We start from the raw sequence: 21,188 nt of genomic DNA, 5'->3' as shown, positions 1-21,188 counted from the left end.
ATATTTTTCAACTTGTCACTCACGACCAATTTCCAGAATCAGGCGCCATGATATCGCTTCGCTCTGTTCTGTTAAGACCGTCTAACCGTTAAGACGTGTTTCCAAAGTGGGTCTCAATTTCAGAGGTGAGCTAAGCAATCCTTTTCTTGTTCATATTTCAGATAGATATTTATTTTTTTAGACCCTTATTGGAGGAGAGGCTATAATGCTGATATTATATTTCTAATACTCGTCGCTAGATAGTATTGCTATGGAGTTATTCCAGATCATGGCCCAGTAGCAGTATCTTTTTATGGAATACCTAACCCCTCTTATCTAGGATGGTGGTGATTTGATATAGTACGTAGCTGAATCAATGGTTTATTTGGTGACTGATTAAATAAGAAGAGAAACAGAGCAGATTAAGGTTGTACCAATTTTTATTATACCTACTTTCAAGACAACAGAAATGATTATGAACTCAAAAAAAAATGAAAATATAGTGAAGTGTTCTAATTTAATTTAAAGGTTTATGTTCTTCATTGTTCCTAGTTGATAAATAACTATATTATTTTCAATGTAAACAAATTTCGAAATTTGGGGTTAATATATATATTCATTTTCTTTATAACCAATTCTTAATTTAATACGATACAAAGATTTTTTGTTTATGATAATGTTAACATAAAATAATATTTTGGAATCCCTTTGGGATGACGTAACTTTTAATGTTTTCTTTTTGTTCAATACTAAGAAATAATAAAGAATAGTTTTCTTGTAAACTTTCAATAAATCTTAATTTTTTTTTGCTCTTGCCTTCGAGGATAAACCAGGGGTGGCGTCCAATAATAAATTATAATTTCATATTATCTAATTGTGCTTGAATTTAAGATACGATATAGTTTCTATATGTTTAAGAAAACCCCGCCCAATTCTCTTCGACAGTGAGCGATTCAGGCCTTGTATATATCATTGTAGCACGGCAGTGTTACAATATTTACTTGAGAAAACTGCTTAAAACAAATTTCACACTTTTAAGGATTTTCCTAAGTGTGCACTCTCAAATGACTTTCCAAATGAATTTTCTGAGAAAACTGCTTAAAACAAATTTCACACTTGTAAGGTTTTTCCCCAGAGTGTACTCTCAAATGTATTTTCAAACTACTAGCTGAAGTAAACTGCTTAAAGCAAATTTCACACTTGTAAGGTTTTTCCCCAGTGTGCACTCTCAAATGTGTTTTCAAATTACCTGCTTGCAAAAATTTTTTAAAACAAACCTCACACTTGTAAGCTTTTTCTCCAAAGTGAAGTTTCATGTGATCTGTTAAAGTCCTTTTTTCAACAAACTGCTTAAAACAAATCTCACACTTGTAAGGTTTTTCCCCAGAGTGCTCAAATGTTCTCAAATGTTTTTTCAAATTACTAGCAAAAGTAAACTGCTTAAAGCAAATTTCACACTTGTAAGGTTTTTCCCCAGTGTGCACTCTCAAATGCCCTTTCAAATCTCTTGTCTCAGTAAACATCTTTAAACAAATTTCACACTTGTAAGGTTTTTCTCCAGTGTGCACTCTCAAATGTCTTTTTAAATTACTTGCTCGAATAAATTGTTTAAAACAAACCTCACAAGTGTGAGCTTTTTTTCCAATGTGAATTTTTATGTGATCAGTTAAAATTTTTTTTTGAGCAAACGGCTTAAAACAAATTTCACACTTGTAAGGTTTTTCCCCAGTGTGCACTCTTAAATGTATTTTCAAGTAACTTGCTGAATTAAACTTCTTAAAGCAATTTTCACACTTGTAAAGTTTTTCCCCAGTGTGTGCTCTCAAATGCCCTTTCAAACAACTCGTATCAGTAAACTTTTTTAAACAAATTTCACAGTTGTAAGGTTTTTCCCCAGAGTGTACTCTCAAATGTATTTTCAAACTACTAGCTGAAGTAAACTGCTTAAAGCAAATTTCACACTTGTAAGGTTTTTCCCCAGTGTGCACTCTCAAATGTGTTTTCAAATTACCTGCTTGAAAAAATTGTTTAAAACAAACCTCACACTTGTAAGCTTTTTCTCCAAAGTGAAGTTTCATGTGATCTGTTAAAGTCCTTTTTTCAAGAAACTGCTTAAAACAAATCTCACACTTGTAAGGTTTTTCCCCAGAGTGCTCAAATGTTCTCAAATGTTTTTTCAAATTACTAGCAAAAGTAAACTGCTTAAAGCAAATTTCACACTTGTAAGGTTTTTCCCCAGTGTGCACTCTCAAATGCCCTTTCAAATCTCTTGTCTCAGTAAACATCTTTAAACAAATTTCACACTTGTAAGGTTTTTCTCCAGTGTGCACCCTCAAATGTTTTTTCAAACTACCTGCTTGAATAAATTGTTTAAAACAAAACTCACAAGTGTGAGCTTTTTTTCCAATGTGAATTTTTATGTGATCAGTTAACATACTTTTTTGAGCAAACTGCTTAAAACAAATCTCACATTTGTAAGTTCTTTTTTTAGTCACCACTTTGCTATTTATATTTAATGTTTTTCCTTCAGTATATGGATTCATATAACTCCCTTCGTGAGCTGAATGTTCAATTAGTGCCTCCATAATTTCCATTTTGTTATCTTGGAGATAATCTAAAAATCAAACTGACTATAATATAAATATTGAGTACAATAGAAAATAAATGTAAAACCAAATAAATGTAATAATCAAATTAAAGGTTACTAAAATGTATAGCTCTACAGCTGAAGTGTACTCAAGGATAAAATTATGTCTGGAGAAACCTGCGTGTCAGTCTTCTATATGCGTGATAGTCTATCCTTTTGTCTTTAGTAATAGTCTAACCTCAATGCATTTAATATTTGCATATCTACCCGTAAAATCCAATAATATTGTGACGTCAGTCGGTATTAACTCACCCATTTTTACTTGCTCTTTACAATAAGAACACCACTAATTAAAAAAAATCACTTCCAACAAACTCAAACAAAAAAAAAGGGGTGTGGCAGTCCAGTGGGTGGAAGTTACACTTCTATACACGCATTCGCCGTTACAAATTTATTTGGGAGTTTATCTGCACAATCATTACATATGTAATTCTATAGGTAAGACATAGCAGAAAGAGAAATAGAATTAATAAAAACTTACTAACAATGAAGGATTGAATCAATATTTTGATGAAAATGTATATTTTTATTTTCATATATGTATGAAAGGAGTTGAATGCAAAAATTTTTTTACACATACTCTGCAGTAAAATTCATTGTTTATTTTGTTATTAATACAATAATACAATACAAATTAAAATGCAATATCCATAAGTATTGAAATACAAAAGACTAATATAATTATGAACATTTAATAAATAATACCAAACATATCACATAAATAATAATATTAATAAATATTTTATTATATGTATAATATTATATGTATATATATCTTTATATAATATATATAATATTAAATTATATATACAAAAGGGACATTTTTATATTCGAGAGAGGAAGAGAGAGAAAATATATCTTCTGTCTCTCTCTTACTCATTATCTTATATATGTAATGATTTCACAGATTCACTCCCATACAAATTTTCACTGTGGAGCGCGCGTATAGAAGTATAACTTCAATAACTTGGCAATTAAATATATTATCTTGTTATCAACACATAATATGACTTTAAAATGTAAAATACAACACAAGTAAACAAATTAATTTGACAGTTTGACATTTAAAACTGTAAGGTGCATTCAAAGCTATACAGATATAGTCTATAAAATAGAAATATAAAGAAATACATTGCATTAATAACCTGTTCCTGCAAATTTGCCAGTGTGTGTATTATTATAAAGGTAAGTATGTAAGCCAAATCTTAAACAATATGTCAACTATTTATAAACTGTTGAAAACCAGTCATATTGAAGTAATCTGATCAATTGACAATCTTCTATTTAAGAAGCTCACAATTATAAACCTGAAAAAAATGTCCACCAGATCGAGTTCTTCAAAATGGAATGACTCAACAAAAAAGGAAAAGCTGACATTTAGAAACTACTGAAAATTTTTAAAAGAAATGTATTTAAGTTTTCGTTTTAATTTTTCAATATTTGTCACAGTTTTACTTTTGTAAATAATTTGAAATAATATAACATACAATTATTGTAATTGATGTTCTTTTTTAAAATATTCAGCGAAAGAATGAAACTTCTACCAGTAGAGTGTTAACGATTTTCAATAAATGATAAAATTAGGTAGATGTAGATTGAATGCTACATATGTCTGCTCTTGGCTGCTTAATATTTTGGTACAGACTGACCAAACGTTTAGATTAAAGAGAAATTGACATTCCACAATATATGCCTAATAAAATAGTGTCATAAAGTAGTGAAAAAATGTAATACAAATAAATTATGCACCAGTTTACTACAGAAGGACAATGGAAAGTTTGTTGTTTAAACACATTTTCTCAGTTATATAAAGTCAAATTTAAAATTACAGAAAAATTCAGGCACTAGTGTAATGCATTGTCATGATTAAATAATATGAAAGGTAGGTGTTTAATATCATTAAACAATGAATTTTATTGCCTCCTGGATTTGTGGCCTACTTGTTTGTTTACCACTTGTTAATTTAAACTGTAACAATTATTTGTTTGATATATATTGGTAATAAGGCTTGAAGCATGCAGTTTGACCTAGTAATTAATTTATAAAAGAAGTATAACAAATGAGGGAGGTAGAGTTGATCAAAAGCAAGCCATAGGTCCTAACGCTTAAGTCATTATTTTCCAGGTTCATGTCAATAAAAAGGTCAATTGGGTTTGGTGGTTTTACTTTAATCCACAACTTCAATTCATTCCTGTATTTATAGAGTAACTAATTCTTACCTGATACAAGAAAATTATACAGCAGGCAAGTAAAATTAAATCTTCCCTTTGATTCAGCAATGTTATTAAATCATGAATGAGCTTGGTGGGATTGGCGATGTCAACGAACTATAGGGGGCGCTTTGACAGATGATCAGCTGATCACGCACGTAGGAAAACAAAACAGAGCTTCCATAATCTTTGTAGGTGAATAATTGTTGTGTGTAAAAATTATCCGTATTTATTATTTTCCATTTATTTATTTTTGTTAACGCAATGGCAAATAAAGAAATTGAAGTTAGTCTGCTCGATATTTTGAAATATATAGGAGACACAAAAAGACCTTTAAAAGAAGGCGAGGCCTTGTTAAAGGCTGGCCACGTTTTGTTGTGTGGCAAATATATGATATATTATTTCCTAAATACATATAAATAAAACACTTGGTTGTTTTTATATCATTATTATTCCAAAATGGTACAATTTTTTTGTTTGATTAGCATAAAAAACAAGCAATATTACGATTTGTTTACTGATCGAATAATAAGTAATTTATTTCTAACCTAAACTAACTTTTTCTAATCTAAAGTCTTACTTAGCAGTTTGTCTTTAGTTACTATTATCACATTTAATACATTTACATATTGTAAATGTCCTAATAGTAACTAAATTATACAATATTATATTTACATTTTACTACTGATCACTTCTATACAATAGGAGAACTTAACTTTAATATGAACATTGGTAAAACAAATGTTAATACATTTAAGACTAGTTACATTAATTACAACAAATTAAGAAACTAAAATTGTAACACTTCAAAATAAAATAAAAGAATGAACATACGATCTTGTAGATTTTTGTCACGAGGAAAAAAGTGCATACTTATTCCTTCCGATCGATAATTACTGCATTGTGGTGCATAAAAATACTGTTTACATTTACTTTTTAACATTTTGTTACCTTATTGTACTTTATTTAATAATATTTAAAATGTTTATAACTATGTTATGTGTGTATAAATAAATACAAAATGTTTTGTTATCCTACGTGCACTAGTTCAAATTTTTACCGCACCGTGCCGCCTCTTTCGTTTGACATCGCCAATAAGACAAGGTGACAACTAATTTTTTTGTCAAAAAGTGTCCCTGATCGAAGGAACTTTGGGAAACAGTGGTTTAAATAAGCTTAAGCGCTAATGCTTTAAAATATGCTATATGCTTGCTGTATCAATTGAAAATTGCTCGTAAAGATAAGTCAAACTAGGAATAGAAAAGAGCATACTTTACTCAAGATTGCTTAATGGACCAGACTGTGTGTTTGTTATCTATAAATTGAATTTCATGCATAATTTAAAAAAAATGATGAAATTCAGACAACCCTGTAATGCCTATAATTGGCAGAAAGAATTTTTTATTTCTGTGGTTGATATTTCTTTGGTTAACAAAATATTGTTAAAACAATACACTTAATTGGTAATTGTCTGTTTTATGTTTTTAAATTGTATGTAAGATTAAAATTATATTGTTAAAAAATTTATTCCTAGGTATTGTATACTACTTCTACATATGAGAGAACTGTAATTATTTATTAAGAGGGTATGCCTCAAAAATGCCTAATTTTTTGTGAACTATACCGTAGACATATAATGAGATAGGGCAGTCCTGTATATCTTTCTAATAGGCACGCTTTATTGCCTATGTAACCTTCCACTACCAAACAATTTTTCTCTAAATAACCTAACCACATCTAACATAAAAAAACTGCAAGAAACCAGTAATTTTTTGTTAATAAAGGTAGATAAGAATACAATGTTTTAATCTAACGTTATGTTGTCAAAATTAAATCTGCTAACCAGTAATATTTTGTTAAAAGTAGGTAAGAATAAACTGTAACCAAACCTAACATAATCCAAATCAAATCTAACTTACCTAAACCTACCAACAAAGCAGAAATATTTTTTTTGTTAATAGTTAAGAAAAAATATTTTGTATAACTATGACAATACTTGTTAGAATTGCCCTTCTTGAGCATATCAAAGGGTTAACAATGGTTTCATGGTGTCATTTCTTATTTCCTGTTGTTTCATCGTATGCAATGGTCAAGGTTTTTAAAAATAAGACATTATTATATATATAAGAATTCATTGCTGTAAATTTCATATCTGTGGATATCCTAATCTCTTACTGCACCTGAGTAATTACTAACCTTTTTCAGTTTTTTGGTTTTCTTCAAATGGGTTGAGTTTATTCCCATGTCCTTCTATTTCAGTATTTATGGGATGTTCCTTTAATTCTAAATAATCATATCTCTCATGTGTATTTTGCCTACTGCATTCCTCCTTAATTTCACATTTAAAGCCATCCAAAAGAGCATTATCCAGGTCATTATACTCTATTTCTACTTTACACGTTTCATCGATAATTTCTTGTTTTACTTCCATTTGATTTTATGTATTTCAATAATAATTTTACATTTAAAATGTGAAACCACAATTCAACAAATACTATTCAAACAACAATTATATATAGGTTTTTTGAAATTCTGAAATCCATAAACAATAAACAACAGAACAATTGAACAAATTGAACATAACCTACAGATATAGATATACCATTTTCCAAAGTAAAACCACTAAACCACAGTATATACAACAACTTATTTATACTGTGGTGAAACACTTGCACGTCACGATTTATACAAAGTGACGTCACTTGTGTTTAAAATTTCCATAACATCAACCTTAGGGAGAGCGTCCACTAAGTGGCAATGGCAAGTAGCAATTAGCACGCGTCTATAATTTCAATTTGACATATCTCACTGTTGATTTTAGCCATCGATATAGCGGAGCTTTTTTTAATGTTTAACCGTTTATTATCGCCATAAAGCGGAGCACCTGTAGATGCTTCGAGGAGCACAGTTTGGGAAGCGCTGGTCTGGAGCATTGGAGCGCGGTGGAGTGACTCCTGTTTTTACTCGAGTTAATACACCTCGCTCCAATGAATTGTTACACCCGAACGTAATTCTTAGGGGTGAACATGTCTCACAGGCTGGGTTTAATTAAATTGCTTGCACGTCTTTAGCAAATTCAGAACATTGAGGTCAAGTCTTGTCCGAGTTTGTTATAAATATTCGCTGCCTTAGTGCAACATTGTACCATCTCAAAATCAACTATTTTGAGAAAAAAGATTTCTATGCCTTAATATTGACTCCTCGGCGACAATTATTTTTTCTTTATCCTTTAATATGATCTATGTTCTTTTTTAATTATTGTTTTGTTGAAAATTGGTAAGATACAAAATTAACGTGGAAATGAGTTTTCATTTGCTATTTTAATCTAGTTTTGATTAAAAACTGTGTCTACTGTATGTATTCGCGAATATATACGTTAATTATACGGTCAAAGTATAAATTCTAATGCTCTATGAACGATCTTCTGAATCGACGATATGAAATAATTCGAAGTCGTGGAGTAAATAATTTATTGATAGCTAATAAATAAGTACACTCGATATAACTTCAAACTGATTTAAGTACTTGATGAAGCAAATATTCTAATTATACTGCATATTAAAAAAAGATCAACCCGAATTATAAGCTCACACATAAAACTACAATTCATGAACAACTCATTGCTTTTGCTTCACGATAATGCACCAGCTCACACTTCATTGTTGTTTGTGAATTTTTGGCCAAAAACAATTCTGTAATGATGATCCAGCCTCCATATTCGCCAGAAATGGCTCCGTGTGACTTTTTTCTATTTCCAAAAATAAAGAAAACTTTATTAAAGAACCGTCGTTTCACAAGCATAGATGGCATTAAAAGCGCATCGCTGATAGAACTAAAGGCCATTCCAAAGATCGAGTTTGAGAAGTGTTTCAAGGATTAGCAGAAGAGTTTACACAAGTGAATGATATTTGATGGGGAATACTTTGAAGAAGTCTACATTAATGTAGACAAATAAATATTTTTTTCAAAAAACGAAAATTTCGTTTACTTTTTGAAAACACATCGTATATAGGAAGTTATGAGTAATGTGAGATTACAAACTAAGCCACATGTAATTTTTACTGTAATTTAAAAATGTTTTCTCTAGTATGATTTCTTACATATCTCTGTAATTTTCCCTTTCTTAAAAATTGTGTAATCCAAATTTCACAAACAAATGGTTTTTCTCTAGTGTGTAGCCAAGCGTTTTTTAAAGATTCCTTTCTCGAAAATTGTTTAATGCAAATTTCACAAACAAATGGTTTCTCTCAAGTGTGTAGCCATGTGTTTTTTTAATGATTCCTTTCTCGATAATTGTTTGTTGCAAATTTCACATGCAAATGGTTTTTCTCCAGTATGAACTGTCATATGTGTGTTTAATTGTTGCTTTGTTGAAAATTGTTTGGTGCAAATTTCACATGAAAACGGTTTTTCTCCAGTGTGCACTGTCATATGTTTTTTTAAATGTTCCTTCGTCGAAAATTGTTTACTGCAAATTTCACATGCAAATGGTTTTTCTCCGGTATGAACACGCATATGTTTTTTTAAAGTATATCTGTCTGCAAATCTTCTAGAACATATTTCACAAACAAATAGTTTTTCTCCAGTGTGCACTATCATGTGTTTTTTTAATAATTCCTTTCTCGAAAATGGTCTAACGCAAATTTCACATGTATATGGTTTTTCTCCAGTATGAACTGTCATATGTGTTTTTAATTGTTGCTTTGTTGAAAATTGTTTGTTGCAAATTTCACATGAAAACCGTTTTTCTTTAGTGTGCACTGTCATGTGTATTTTTGATTGTCCCTTTGTCAAAAATTGTTTCGAACAAATTTCACATTCAAATGGTTTTTCTCCAGTATGAACTGTCATATGTATCTTTAATTGTTGCTTTGTTGAAAATTGTTTGTTGCAAATTTCACATGAAAACGGTTTTGCTCCTCTAAACACGCTCATATGTTTTTTTAAATAGGAACTGGTTGACACTTGTTTTTCTCCGGTGTGCACGTCCAAGTGTTTTTTTAATCTTTCCTTTCTCGAAAATGGCTTGTTGCAAATTTCACATGCAAATGGTTTTTCTCCAGTATGAACTGTCCTATGTATGTTTAATTGTTGCTTTGTTGAAAATTGTTTGATGCAAAGGTCACATGAAAACGGTTTTTCTCCAGTGTGCACTCTTATGTGTTTTTTTGATTGTTCCTTTGTCGAAAATTGTTTCAGACAAATTTCACATGCAAATGGTTTTTCTCCGGTGTGCACTTTCATATGCGATTTTAACTGAGCCTTTGTTAAAAATTTTTTAGAACAAATTTCACAGGTAAATAGTTTTTCTTCAGTGTGTATTGTCATATGTCTGTTTAAATATACCTTTTTAGAAAAACTTTTCGAGCAAATTTCACATGCGAAAGATACTTGACCAATGTGTGTTTGTTCATGTAAATTATTTCCAACATTAAGCTTTTTTAATTCCTTGCTTGTATGCGTTTGCATATCTTCACAGAAGAAACCTAAAAATCATATTCATCTATTAAATCTGTATTATACTAGTCCAACCCATGGTACAAAAAATAACAGGTATGATATTGCGCAGGCTACTAATAGCTGATCCCCTACTGTCGATGTAGTAATGAGAGTGGCCGTCATTGTACAGTATACTCCCTCTATAACGAACACGGTTATTACGAGGTTTCGCTTATAACAAGATACATTAGATGTCCCGTGAAATTTCTATTGAACTATAACCGTCTATAGCGAGGCAAATTTGGTTATAACGAGACAAAATAAGATCCAAAAACGTGTTTTTTACGTTTTTGGTCGGGTCGTGGCTATAAATAAATACCTTTTCAAACAGACCCTCAATAAACTTAACTGCAGCCCGCAATAAACTTCTTTACAATGAATAAATACAACTGTTTCACATCTTTAGAAAATATGAGGGAATGATACTGGACCATTTAAAGCAGTTAAAAATAACAGAGTTCTTAAAATTGCAGAAGCAATAGTTTATATCCTTGAAAATACACTTTATACATTATGTAGTTGGAAAAAAATATAAGTACAGATTGTTTATTTTAACGTATATCATTGATAATAAAAATAAACAACTCTTTTATGTTTTAATATATTTCATTGACAATAAAATTAAATAACTTTTTTTCAAAAACGCCATTCAAACAATATTTATTAGCATCTTATATTGCTCCGAATTGCTTCACTATAGGAAGTTAATGGCTTAGAAAACTACAGATTCATATGTATGCACAGTATTGTTATTGTCTGATATAACGAGATCGGCTTATAACGAGGTAATTAGTCTGTCATTTCACTTCTCGTTATAGAGGGAGTCTACTGTAATACATCTGTTTATAATGATATGAACTCTGCCTGGGATAGGGTGAGGAACGGGTGGATTGAGTAGCTCGGAAATCACCTTACTGCAGCCGGTCCCAAGCCCGGATAAAAGAGGAGGAGTATTGAGCGGAGGGTTAACTACCCACCCTCGGAAAGAACAAACTAGTTATTACAACTGCAACTTTGCCTCGGAACCGGACAGATAAACACAAAAAACGACAAATGCAATGTAAAAGGACTATGAATATCGGAACTTGGAATGTCCAAAGTTGGTACAGACCTGGAGCTGCTATAGGAATGGATATAACAGCAGTCCAAGAAATAAGATGGCCAGACAATGGAAATATAAAAATAAGTAAATCCACCATCTTCTTCAGCGGTAACAAAAACGGAAGACATGAATTTGGAACGGGCTTTGTGATTAGAGACAGCCTAGTACAGAATATACTAAATTTCAAACCTATAAACGAAAGGATATGCTACATACGAATGAAGGAGAACGATACAACATTTCGATTATCTCTGCGCATGCACCAACGGAAGAGAAGGATGAAGATATCAAGGATGACTTCTACGATGCCCTAGAAAGAGAGATAGATACGATACCCAAACAAGATATGCGCATACTCTGCGGGGACTTTAATGCTAAAATAGGCAAAGAGCTTAGCCTATACCCCACAATAGGTAAACACAGCCTCCACAATATATCCAACGACAATGGCTTAAGACTCACAGAAACTGCAGCAGCTAATAACATGCTAATAAAGTCAACCATGTTTCCGCATAAAGACGTACATAAGCAAACCTGGGCCTCAAACGACCATATTACGCGCAACCAAATTGACCACATCATTCTAGATGGCCGTCATGGGAACAATATTATAGACGTAACAAGCATGAGAGGAATAAACGGAGACACAGATCATTACTTAGTCAGAGCAAAAAGTTAAATCCAGAATATCTAGCCACAAATACAATAAAACAACAATAAACCCACAATGGAACATGGACGAAATGCACAATACAGAGAAACAACAAAACTATAGAGAACAACTTGAACAAATCTTGAACTTTGAAAGAGAATACAATGATATAGAACAGCTATGGGAAACGACTGCCCAAATAATAACCAAGACAGCGGACAAGATCTTTGGAAGGAGTAGGCAGAAAAGGACAAAAACATGGTATGACGAGGAATGTCGGAAACAGCTGGAAAAAAAAGACAAACAGTAAGGAAGACTTGGATACAACTGCAAACAGACCAAAGTAAAAAGGAATATGACGACTGCCGAAAAGAAACAAGAAAAATAATACGAACAAAGAAAAGAAACTATGAACAACAAATTTACGCAAATTTATTTTACAGATTTATTTTTTTTCACTGTATTATTTATTATTTTTTTCAATCAAAATAATAAAACACCTATATTTCAATAAATCCGAAATAGTTCAATAGAAACTCTATTAATCTATTAAAATGACTTTTTATTGCCAATTAAAAATTAATTGTGATCCGATTGCTAACGTTCTTACGGGGAATATTTAAAGTCACTCTCATTGTGACGTAATGCGCGAACTCGTTCCAATTTCGCGCTCGGGAGTATCATACCTGTTATTCTTTGTACCATGGGCCCAACCCAAGATAGTGAAGAGCCGCAGAATGCGCATATGATAGAAAAGGAAGTAGAAAGAGATGCACATGCACATCTTTAACAAATTCAGAGCATTGTTGTCAAGTCTTGTCTGAGTTTGTTAACTATATTATTTACAATAAGAACACAATTGGACTTTCAATTAAAAAATTGTTGAAGAAAAGAAAACAACTGGAGATTGAAAACAAAAAAAGAATTGTATTTTACTTTAATCTTTCTTTAATATACTGCTTTTCTGATGTAAATGTCGTAGTATTAATAATTTCGAACAAAACCTAATCAGGTGATGATAAAAATAATGATTTTATAGAAAGCTTTTGTTTAATTGTAAGATTCATCATCAGAGTCACTGGAATATTTACCAAGATTAATGTTCGATCAAGGACTTGATAAACTCGCTTTTTGATAAATTCGTGTTCGATTTCGATCATTTTCCACACATTTTTCCATTTCTCGGATATATTTCATAAATTCATCCCATAGGCCCATTACATCGTTTACTTTAAACGATTCCACGTAATTTTTTAATACAGCCCAAACAAATTCGATGGGATTGAGATCAGGATGATAAGGTGGCAGTCTTAATACTCATGGCCATATTGTCTTACGATAGGATCAATTAAGTATTTTATAAACCTATTCGTATTGATTTTGTTCAAATCATAAAGTTCAGGTCGGAGCATGTTATCAGCAAATGAAATATTTTCTCTTTTTTGTTCTTCTTCTTCCTCTTTATAAGCAATTCTGCTTGTTCATTGGCGGATTAATACCTCTATGGAAGGTTATCACTTCATCTTTTGCGCGGTCGTCCAGTACTTTTGTCCATTGGAGACTTTCTCTTACTATTTTGACGACACGGGTCTCTTCCATTCTGTTTATGTGGTTATTCCATTCTTTTTTTCTATTTTGCGTCCATTCCACTGTACGTTACATTTTCTTCTAATGTCTTCACTTCTCTTTCGATCTCTCAGCGTATTTCTTGTAATTCTTCTCAGTACTCTCATCTCTGCCGTTTCCAGTAGCCTTTGCGTTGTGGCTGTGTCTTGTTTCTGAGGCATATGTCATTATTGGTCTTACACTGGCTTTATAAATTCTTGATTTCATCTCAGTGTTAATGTGTCTGTTACGCCATATAGTGCTATTAAGGTATTCTGCCATTCTATTTGCTTTTTACTTGATTTCTGACTTCTTTGTCCAGGTCTCCATAGCTAGACAGTGTAATTCCCAGGTATTTTATTTCCATTACTTGTTTAATACTGATCTGGCTGGTTTTTTGCTAACTACTATTGTTTTAGTTTTCTGAGATGAGACTGTCATATTAAATTCTTTTGCTCTTATACTAAATCTGTGGACCAGTCTTTGCATACTGGCCTTCTTTGCTCAACTTTGTTCTTTTGTTCTTAATATAGAAATATTCATGAAATACTTGCATTTTTAAATTTTGACCTGTTGTTTAACCCGGTATCTGGTTTTGTTTCTCTTAGGCAACATCATCTTTATAAGCACCTAAGTCAATTTCTACTATATATAGCTGTTATGTGACAATGATAACTGTAAGAAACAAGTCGTGATATATAAAACTGGTGGCGACATCTAACATTCAATAGAGATATTTGAAAACAATAATTTGAGTACATAGGATACCAGTAGAGATCTACATGTAAGTGGGTGTGTCATAATTTTTATTGCCAAATGTTTTTTAGCAATATTCTGAGGTTAGCTTATTTTTCGGAATAAATTGGGGAAAGGAAAAGATTGTTTTTCATCTTCTACTTCGATGGTGTTTTATGTATGGATCATAACTGTTAAATATAAAAAGTAAGTCGTCTAACAAATCATTGACGACATTTATTGACAATTGATTTTTGTCCACTTTTTTCTTTTCACTACAATGAACACCTCGAGACTTTTTTTCACAACTTTTTGCTGCAACCTCACACAAGTAAGTGTTATCTTAATTTTTAAATTATACAATTTCACCATTTTTTAACACTATTGTAGCTTTCGTCTAAAGATGTTAGAGAAATATAACGATATCGTTGATAAGAGTACACTTTGGCGTTTAATATTCAGCTGCTAACCCAATGAACCACCTGTTAGACATTTATATATATATATATATATATATATATATATATATATATATATATATATATATATAAACAAACAAAACAGTTTATTAGGGATACAGTCAGAAAATTGGCCGGGATGTTAATGAAATACTACTACTACTACTACTACTACTACTACTAAGGATTTCCACAGTTTTCACTGTCTTCCTTCACTCAACCGTTTTCTCCAATTTTCCCTGTCATTCCAGTCTCCATCTCGCAGGGTTCTTTTCTCCATAGCCTCGTCGATTTCATCTCTGAATGACCTTCGGGGTCTTCCTCTCTTTCTTCTTCCAATCGGGCTCCATTCTGTGATTTTGTTTATCCAGCGTCCTCTGTCCGCTCTTCTGACGTGGCCGTACCAGGATAGTCTCTTCTCCTCTATATAGTCGATTATGTCTGATTGCACTCCCATTCTCCGCTTAATCTCTGCGTTTTCAATTCTGTCTCTTTTTGTAAGTCTACAGCTTCTCCTCAGGAACTCCATTTCTACTGCTCTTATTCTACCTCTATTTCTCTTGTTTATTGTCCAGTTTTCGGACCCATATGTCAGGATACTTCTTGTCAGGTTGTTATATATTCTCTTTTTTGTCTTTATCGTAATGTTCTTATCCCACAACACTGAGTTTAGTTGTCTTATACAGTTTCTTGTTTGTCTCAGTCTGTTGTTTATATCTTCTTCTGTTGTTCCCTGGTTCGATATTATGGTTCCTAAATACTTGAATTTATCTGTTCCATTTATTTGTCTTCCCTCGTCTATCTCTAGGTTTCTCATATCCTTGTTTTCTGTTGTTAGGTATTCGGTTTTCTCTAAGTTTATTTCCATTCCGTTGTTTTTATATTCTTCTTCTAGTTTTCTGAGCATAAAGCTGAGATCTTCTTCATCTTGTGCGATGACTACTTGATCGTCGGCAAAACTTAAGGTGTATAGGTATTCGTCTCTTACTGGTATGCCCATTCCTTCGCACTTTCTCCTCCATGGTTTGAGTGTCTTTTCCAAGAATATTTTAAACAGAGTAGGGGACGTAGCACAGCCTTGTAGAAGTCCTTTTGTCGTCTTAAATGGATTGTAGGCTTTATTTCCACTCTAATGAAATACTCTTATGAATTTTTGTCTAGCTTTCGGAATGGTTTTATTCCTTTTTCAAGACATAGTCGTTGAAATTATTTATAAAAGCATAGACACCCAACATTAATAACACACATATAAAATAATGGACAAAATACATTCAAAAATTCTTTAAAATTTAGATACAGATAGTAAAACTTAGTTTGTCATCTTTTACTGGTGTGTTTTAACTCTAGAGAGTTAGAATTTCATTTCACAGTTGTTTTTTTGTCGTGGATGTTTATCGTTTGTTTCCTGATTGTGCTTTCGCGTCTTGAAAGTTGTGTTGTAGATTACATAGTCACATACATTACACACTATGACTCTTAAAAGAAAAGCATTTACTTTAGGAGAAAAAATTAATATCCGTTGAGAACGGTAAGAAGAAAGCAGAAGTTTGTCGTGAAAGAGGAATTTCAAGTTCCACTCTATCTACCATGCTCAAAAATAAACACAAGATTTTCGAAGCTGGTTCGTCTTTTTCCGGTAAATCGAAAAAACTACGTGCCGCAATAATAAAGAACTCGATACTGCAATGGTCAAATGTTTTACCGTAAACAGGGCTGCGAATGTTCCAATAAATGGACCACTGCTTCAAGAAAAAGCAACAGTTTTCGCAGGCGCTAGATGGTGATGAGAATTTTAAACCTTCGAGTGGGTGGATGAGCCGTTTTAAGGACAGGTACGAAATTACGTGTTGAAAAATTTGCGGTGAAGCGAAGAGTGTTTTCAAAGAAGTCACCGACAACTGGTTGAAGTCATGGCCTACAATAAGACAAAATTGCAGTGACGATAATGTTTTCAATGCCAACGAGCTGGGACTTTTTTTAAAGTTACTCCAGATAAGACCCTCAAATTCAAAAATGACCGTTGTATAGGTGGCAAGTTATCAAAAGAAAGGGTAACTGTACTCGCTTATGCCAATATGTCCGGTTCCGAAAAAAGGACGTTAGTCGTCATTGGGAAATCTCAAAAACTACGATGTTTCAGAGGTGTGAATCAGCTTCCTGTCACATATAAACTTACTAAAAAATCGTGGATGACAGCAGCGATTTTTAGTGGAGAACTTTTGAAGTGGGACATCGAAAGATTCTTTTAATTGTTGACAATTTACAGCCCATCCGAAAGTTAACGGTTTAAAAAACATTCAACTTCTTTTTTTACCCCCAAATTACACATCTGTTCTGCAACCGATGGATCAGGGCATCATAAGGTCCCTTAAAGTTCAATACAGAAAACTTTTAGTTAAGCGGATCCTGAATAATGTGGAAAACCGTAGTGAATCCCCTGTTACTTTATCAGATGCCACAAATTTCATCCACAAGGTATGGACACTCGTAGATAAAAAAAAAAACATCAGCAAATATTTCAGTCATGCGGGGTGGACAGAGACTGAGGTAGAAAACGAAGAATGAATATCCTGTAGCAGAGTGTTTGAGATTACAACAGCATGGTCAAGAACTAACCCAACTGAACAATGATGACGAGTTTGCTGAATTCATTGCCATTGATGATGATGGATAGTGAAATTATCGCGGAAGTAATAAATCCGCCGACGGAGCGCGTTATCGTCAGTGACGAAAGTGATGAAGATGGAGAAGACAATCGCGGTGAATCTACGCAAGAAGGTCCTAATAGACAAGATGTGGAAAGTACTTTAAACGTTGTAAGAAACTTTATCCAAAGACAAAACGCAAATGAAGAAGCATACAACTGTTCACATCGTTAGAAAATATGATAGATAGAATGATACTGGACAAGTTAAAGCAGTCAAAAATGACAGACATCTTCCAATTGCAGAAGCAATAGTTTATGTTATCCTTGAAAATACGCTTTATACATTATATAGCTGGAAAAAAATGTAAGTACAGATTTTTTGTTTTAACTTATATCATTGACAATAAAAGTAAACAACTCTTTTTTGTATTAATGTATTTCATTGACAATAAAAGTAAACCATTTTTTTTCAAAAACGCCATTCAAACAATATTTAGCATCTTATATTGCTCCGAATGGCTTCACTATAGGAAGTTAATATTTTAGAAAACTATATATTCATATGTATGCACAGTATTACGAGATCGGCTTCTAACGAGGTAATTAGTCTGCCATTTCATCCAAAAATAAGGGTACTTCTTTATGTACACTTTTTTATAAAACTGAATAATAAGGGAGATACAACCCTTTAAAGGGGTGAATTGAAATTCTTATTTTTTCAAATATCTTCCAAACGGTTTTGAATACGGAGTTCATATTTTGGGAGTGATTATAAGACATTAGGATAATTAATTTCATGTCACCACCTACCACATCCTATATTAATACAGGGTAGTTTTGGAGGGTAAGTGGGGGTTATTGCGTCACATGTTTTTTAATTTTTACATATTTTAAAAAAATAAATTAAAAATTTAATTTACACTTTTATTGTACTCGACAGTGAAATTTGTTTAACACGCCTCTTTTGCTATATTTTTAAATTTGTTTGCCCGCAATATGACACACTATTTAGTGTATAATGAGTCATCGGTACGACAAGTCGGGATATCTTGAAAATCTTTCTTTCGGACTTTTCGAGGACGACGAAAAGTACGAATCGTCCTGTCCTGAACGTGACGTCAAGTATGCGCATCAAAAGGGAAATCGTAAATGCTTTCCGTGAAAAATTCCGTGCGTACCGTCCGACCGTGCCGTCCCGGTGAGTGCTAAGCTTCACTGCCAATACCAACGATTATCAGCCTTTGTCCCTTACAAACGGGTTTTCTAAGATTTGCGCTTGCGTTACTCCAATTGTATTCTTCTTCTTCTTGATGTGCCTATCCGTTACGAATGTTGGCGATCATCATGGCAATCTGCAGCAGCGCGGAAAAGCTGCACGGATGTTTTATTGAACCAGATTCTGAGGTTCTTTAACCAAGATGTTCTTCTTCTTCCTGGACCTTGTTTTCCAAATATTTTTCCTTGCGGGATGGCTTGAAGGAGAGCATATCTGGATTCATTTCGCATAATATGTCCAATTATATGCTTTAGTGTAATTTAGAATACAAATAGGTTTCAGTAGAGAAGTAAACTATAATAAAATACATCCATTTTCATTTTTGATGTCCTCGTTTGTTTTGGAGGAGGAGAAAATACTTTTTCTATGTCATCATCTTGACAACCTTTACCAGCAATTCTTTTTATAGTTGAAAAACATAAACCATAAAATTAGATAGAATAGATTAATAGATTATAAATAATTTAGTTGTACCTTAATAAATACACCGCCATTACTGCAATCCGTTCCTGCACTTTGCTTAAATCTATTAACAATTGTCCATTTTCTATTTAATTTTTTTTTTGTAAATGTTAAAACGTTACAAATTACTTCTTACATTTGATGATTTAGAACTTGTCGTTATTGCAAATTTTCTTTATTTATAGCACAATGTCACAACACTGCACAAAAGCAAATGGTAATATTATCCCACTTATTCGAATTTTGTCACTGCGCACCCAGAGTTCACGTCTCTTCACTATCTTGGACTAGTGTACGCAACCCAAAAATTAATTTGGGAAGACATACGTATCTAATGGTTGATAATAGTTTGTTTACATGAGATAACAAAAATATTACTAAATTAGGTATACTTCTTCCATTCACCATCTAAATATTGCGTTAAGAGCAAGAGATTATTAATTTACTTGATGACAATCGACAGAAATAAAATGTGAAATAAAATTAAAATCTCAAATATACAAGAAATGTGTAACATTAGATTAAATACAACTCACAATATTTTGAATACAATTATTTGTAAATAATACGCATTTTGCCGGACACAATTGTCTGTACAAGGATTATAGAGAAAAATGAACCTTCTTGTCATTAAAGGTTGTGGTATGACTCGTTAGTAAGAATAAAAAATTGTTTTTTTTTCTATGACTTAAGATAATAATGTTTTAGAAATATGTTAAAAATAAAGCAAGAATTTTTAAAATACATTAAGATAAGTATTTATCTACTTAAATAGTCTGAATCTTCTCAAATGGAATCTTTATCAAGTTAAATAATGTTATTAGTGATATAAGCGGTAAAATGCAATATTTATTTTTGGTTTCTATAACATGAACTGCATAATTTTGCTATTAGTGATTCTTCTTCTTATTGTGCTTTAAAAACATTTACAAAAAATTCACCATTTTTCAGTAGAGGATCTACTGAAGAAATAAACACTATTCTAAGAAAGATTTTTTCCATTAAGCTAACGAAACATTAGAGATAACTATTTAGTTTAAGTAGTGTTTTAATTCAATAGCTACAATTAAAATCTTAAATTTAGTTTAAAACATATAGAGGGCAAGAAACAATCAAAGTAAAATAAATTAGAATATGAAAGGAACAACCCTATAAAAACCCCATAGATCTAACAAAGAAAAACATTTAACCAATGAAACAGGTATTGAGAAGCAAATAAAGTGATATAACTAATCATTAATCTAATTAATTTCTAATAAGCATAGAAGAGATGCTGTGAACTAAGAATGAAAACAGAGGTCTGTGTATAAACTTAATATTTTTCAACATCATAAGAATAGTGAGTAACAAAACTTGTAATATTTTTATTGTTTGGGAAGTTGAGAGAATCAATTAATTAGACTTACTTTTTTTATCTTCTTGTTTTTCTTCAATTGACATAAATGCATATTCATCTTGTTCTTGTCCAGTCTTTGTAGAATATAATTTTTTAACTTGTTTTTCTTCAAATGGTATAAGTGCATATTCATCTTGCTCCAGTTCAGTCTTTATAGGATATTCGTTTGAACAGTTAAATGTATCATTTGTACTTTCTCTTTTGGGTTCTTCAATAATTTCAATTTTAAATGTCTTCAGGAGGGCATCACAAGCTTCATTATTTTCTATTTCTCTTTTACAGTTCTTCTCACTGACTTCTTGTTTTACTTCCATTAAAACTTAATTTGTTCAAATTATAATTATAATTTGTACTTAAATTCATTTAAATTTAAATTATAGAATTTCAATTATACAAGGAATAAACTCCATTCGCTTAGCTCGGGCACATTTTGACAGATTCAATTGTCGGAAACCTACAACCAAAGAAGATAGACGCTTACTACAACCTACAACACAACAATTCCTACTTCTCAGTATTA

General features: G+C 31.9%; 1 protein-coding gene across 3 annotated transcripts; it reads right to left on the bottom strand.

Annotated features, from left to right (window-relative positions):
- Positions 1-254: 254 nt before the first annotated feature.
- On the bottom strand, positions 255-21,116 carry LOC140445180 (uncharacterized). 3 transcript variants are annotated; one of them, XM_072537059.1, is made up of 2 exons: positions 20,679-21,116; positions 255-2,593 (listed from the first exon to the last, which is right to left on the bottom strand). In XM_072537059.1, exons 1-2 carry the CDS (start codon positions 20,980-20,982, stop codon positions 1,026-1,028), a joined length of 1,872 nt encoding a protein of 623 aa, XP_072393160.1. In that variant the 5' UTR covers positions 20,983-21,116; the 3' UTR covers positions 255-1,025. The 3 variants fall into 3 exon arrangements, with proteins under 3 accessions (XP_072393160.1, XP_072393167.1, XP_072393176.1); XM_072537066.1 differs by lacking the exon at positions 20,679-21,116 and adding an exon at positions 7,033-7,448; XM_072537075.1 differs by lacking the exon at positions 255-2,593 and adding an exon at positions 8,045-10,322.
- Positions 21,117-21,188: the final 72 nt, after the last annotated feature.

Source organism: Diabrotica undecimpunctata, chromosome 1 (genome assembly GCF_040954645.1).
Source record: "Diabrotica undecimpunctata isolate CICGRU chromosome 1, icDiaUnde3, whole genome shotgun sequence".
In the NCBI taxonomy this organism is placed as follows: domain Eukaryota; kingdom Metazoa; phylum Arthropoda; class Insecta; order Coleoptera; family Chrysomelidae; genus Diabrotica; species Diabrotica undecimpunctata.
This window is presented reverse-complemented; position numbering and strand designations above follow the sequence as displayed.

Excerpts from the sequence above, each read along its gene's own strand:
- LOC140445180 (XM_072537059.1), bottom strand. The coding sequence starts at position 20,982 with ATGGAAGTAAAACAAGAAGTCAGTGAGAAGAACTGTAAAAGAGAAATA. Across the intron at positions 2,594-20,678 it reads AAAACAAGAAGATAAAAAAA|ATTATCTCCAAGATAACAAA; the intron begins GTAAGTCTAATT and ends TTTGATTTTTAG.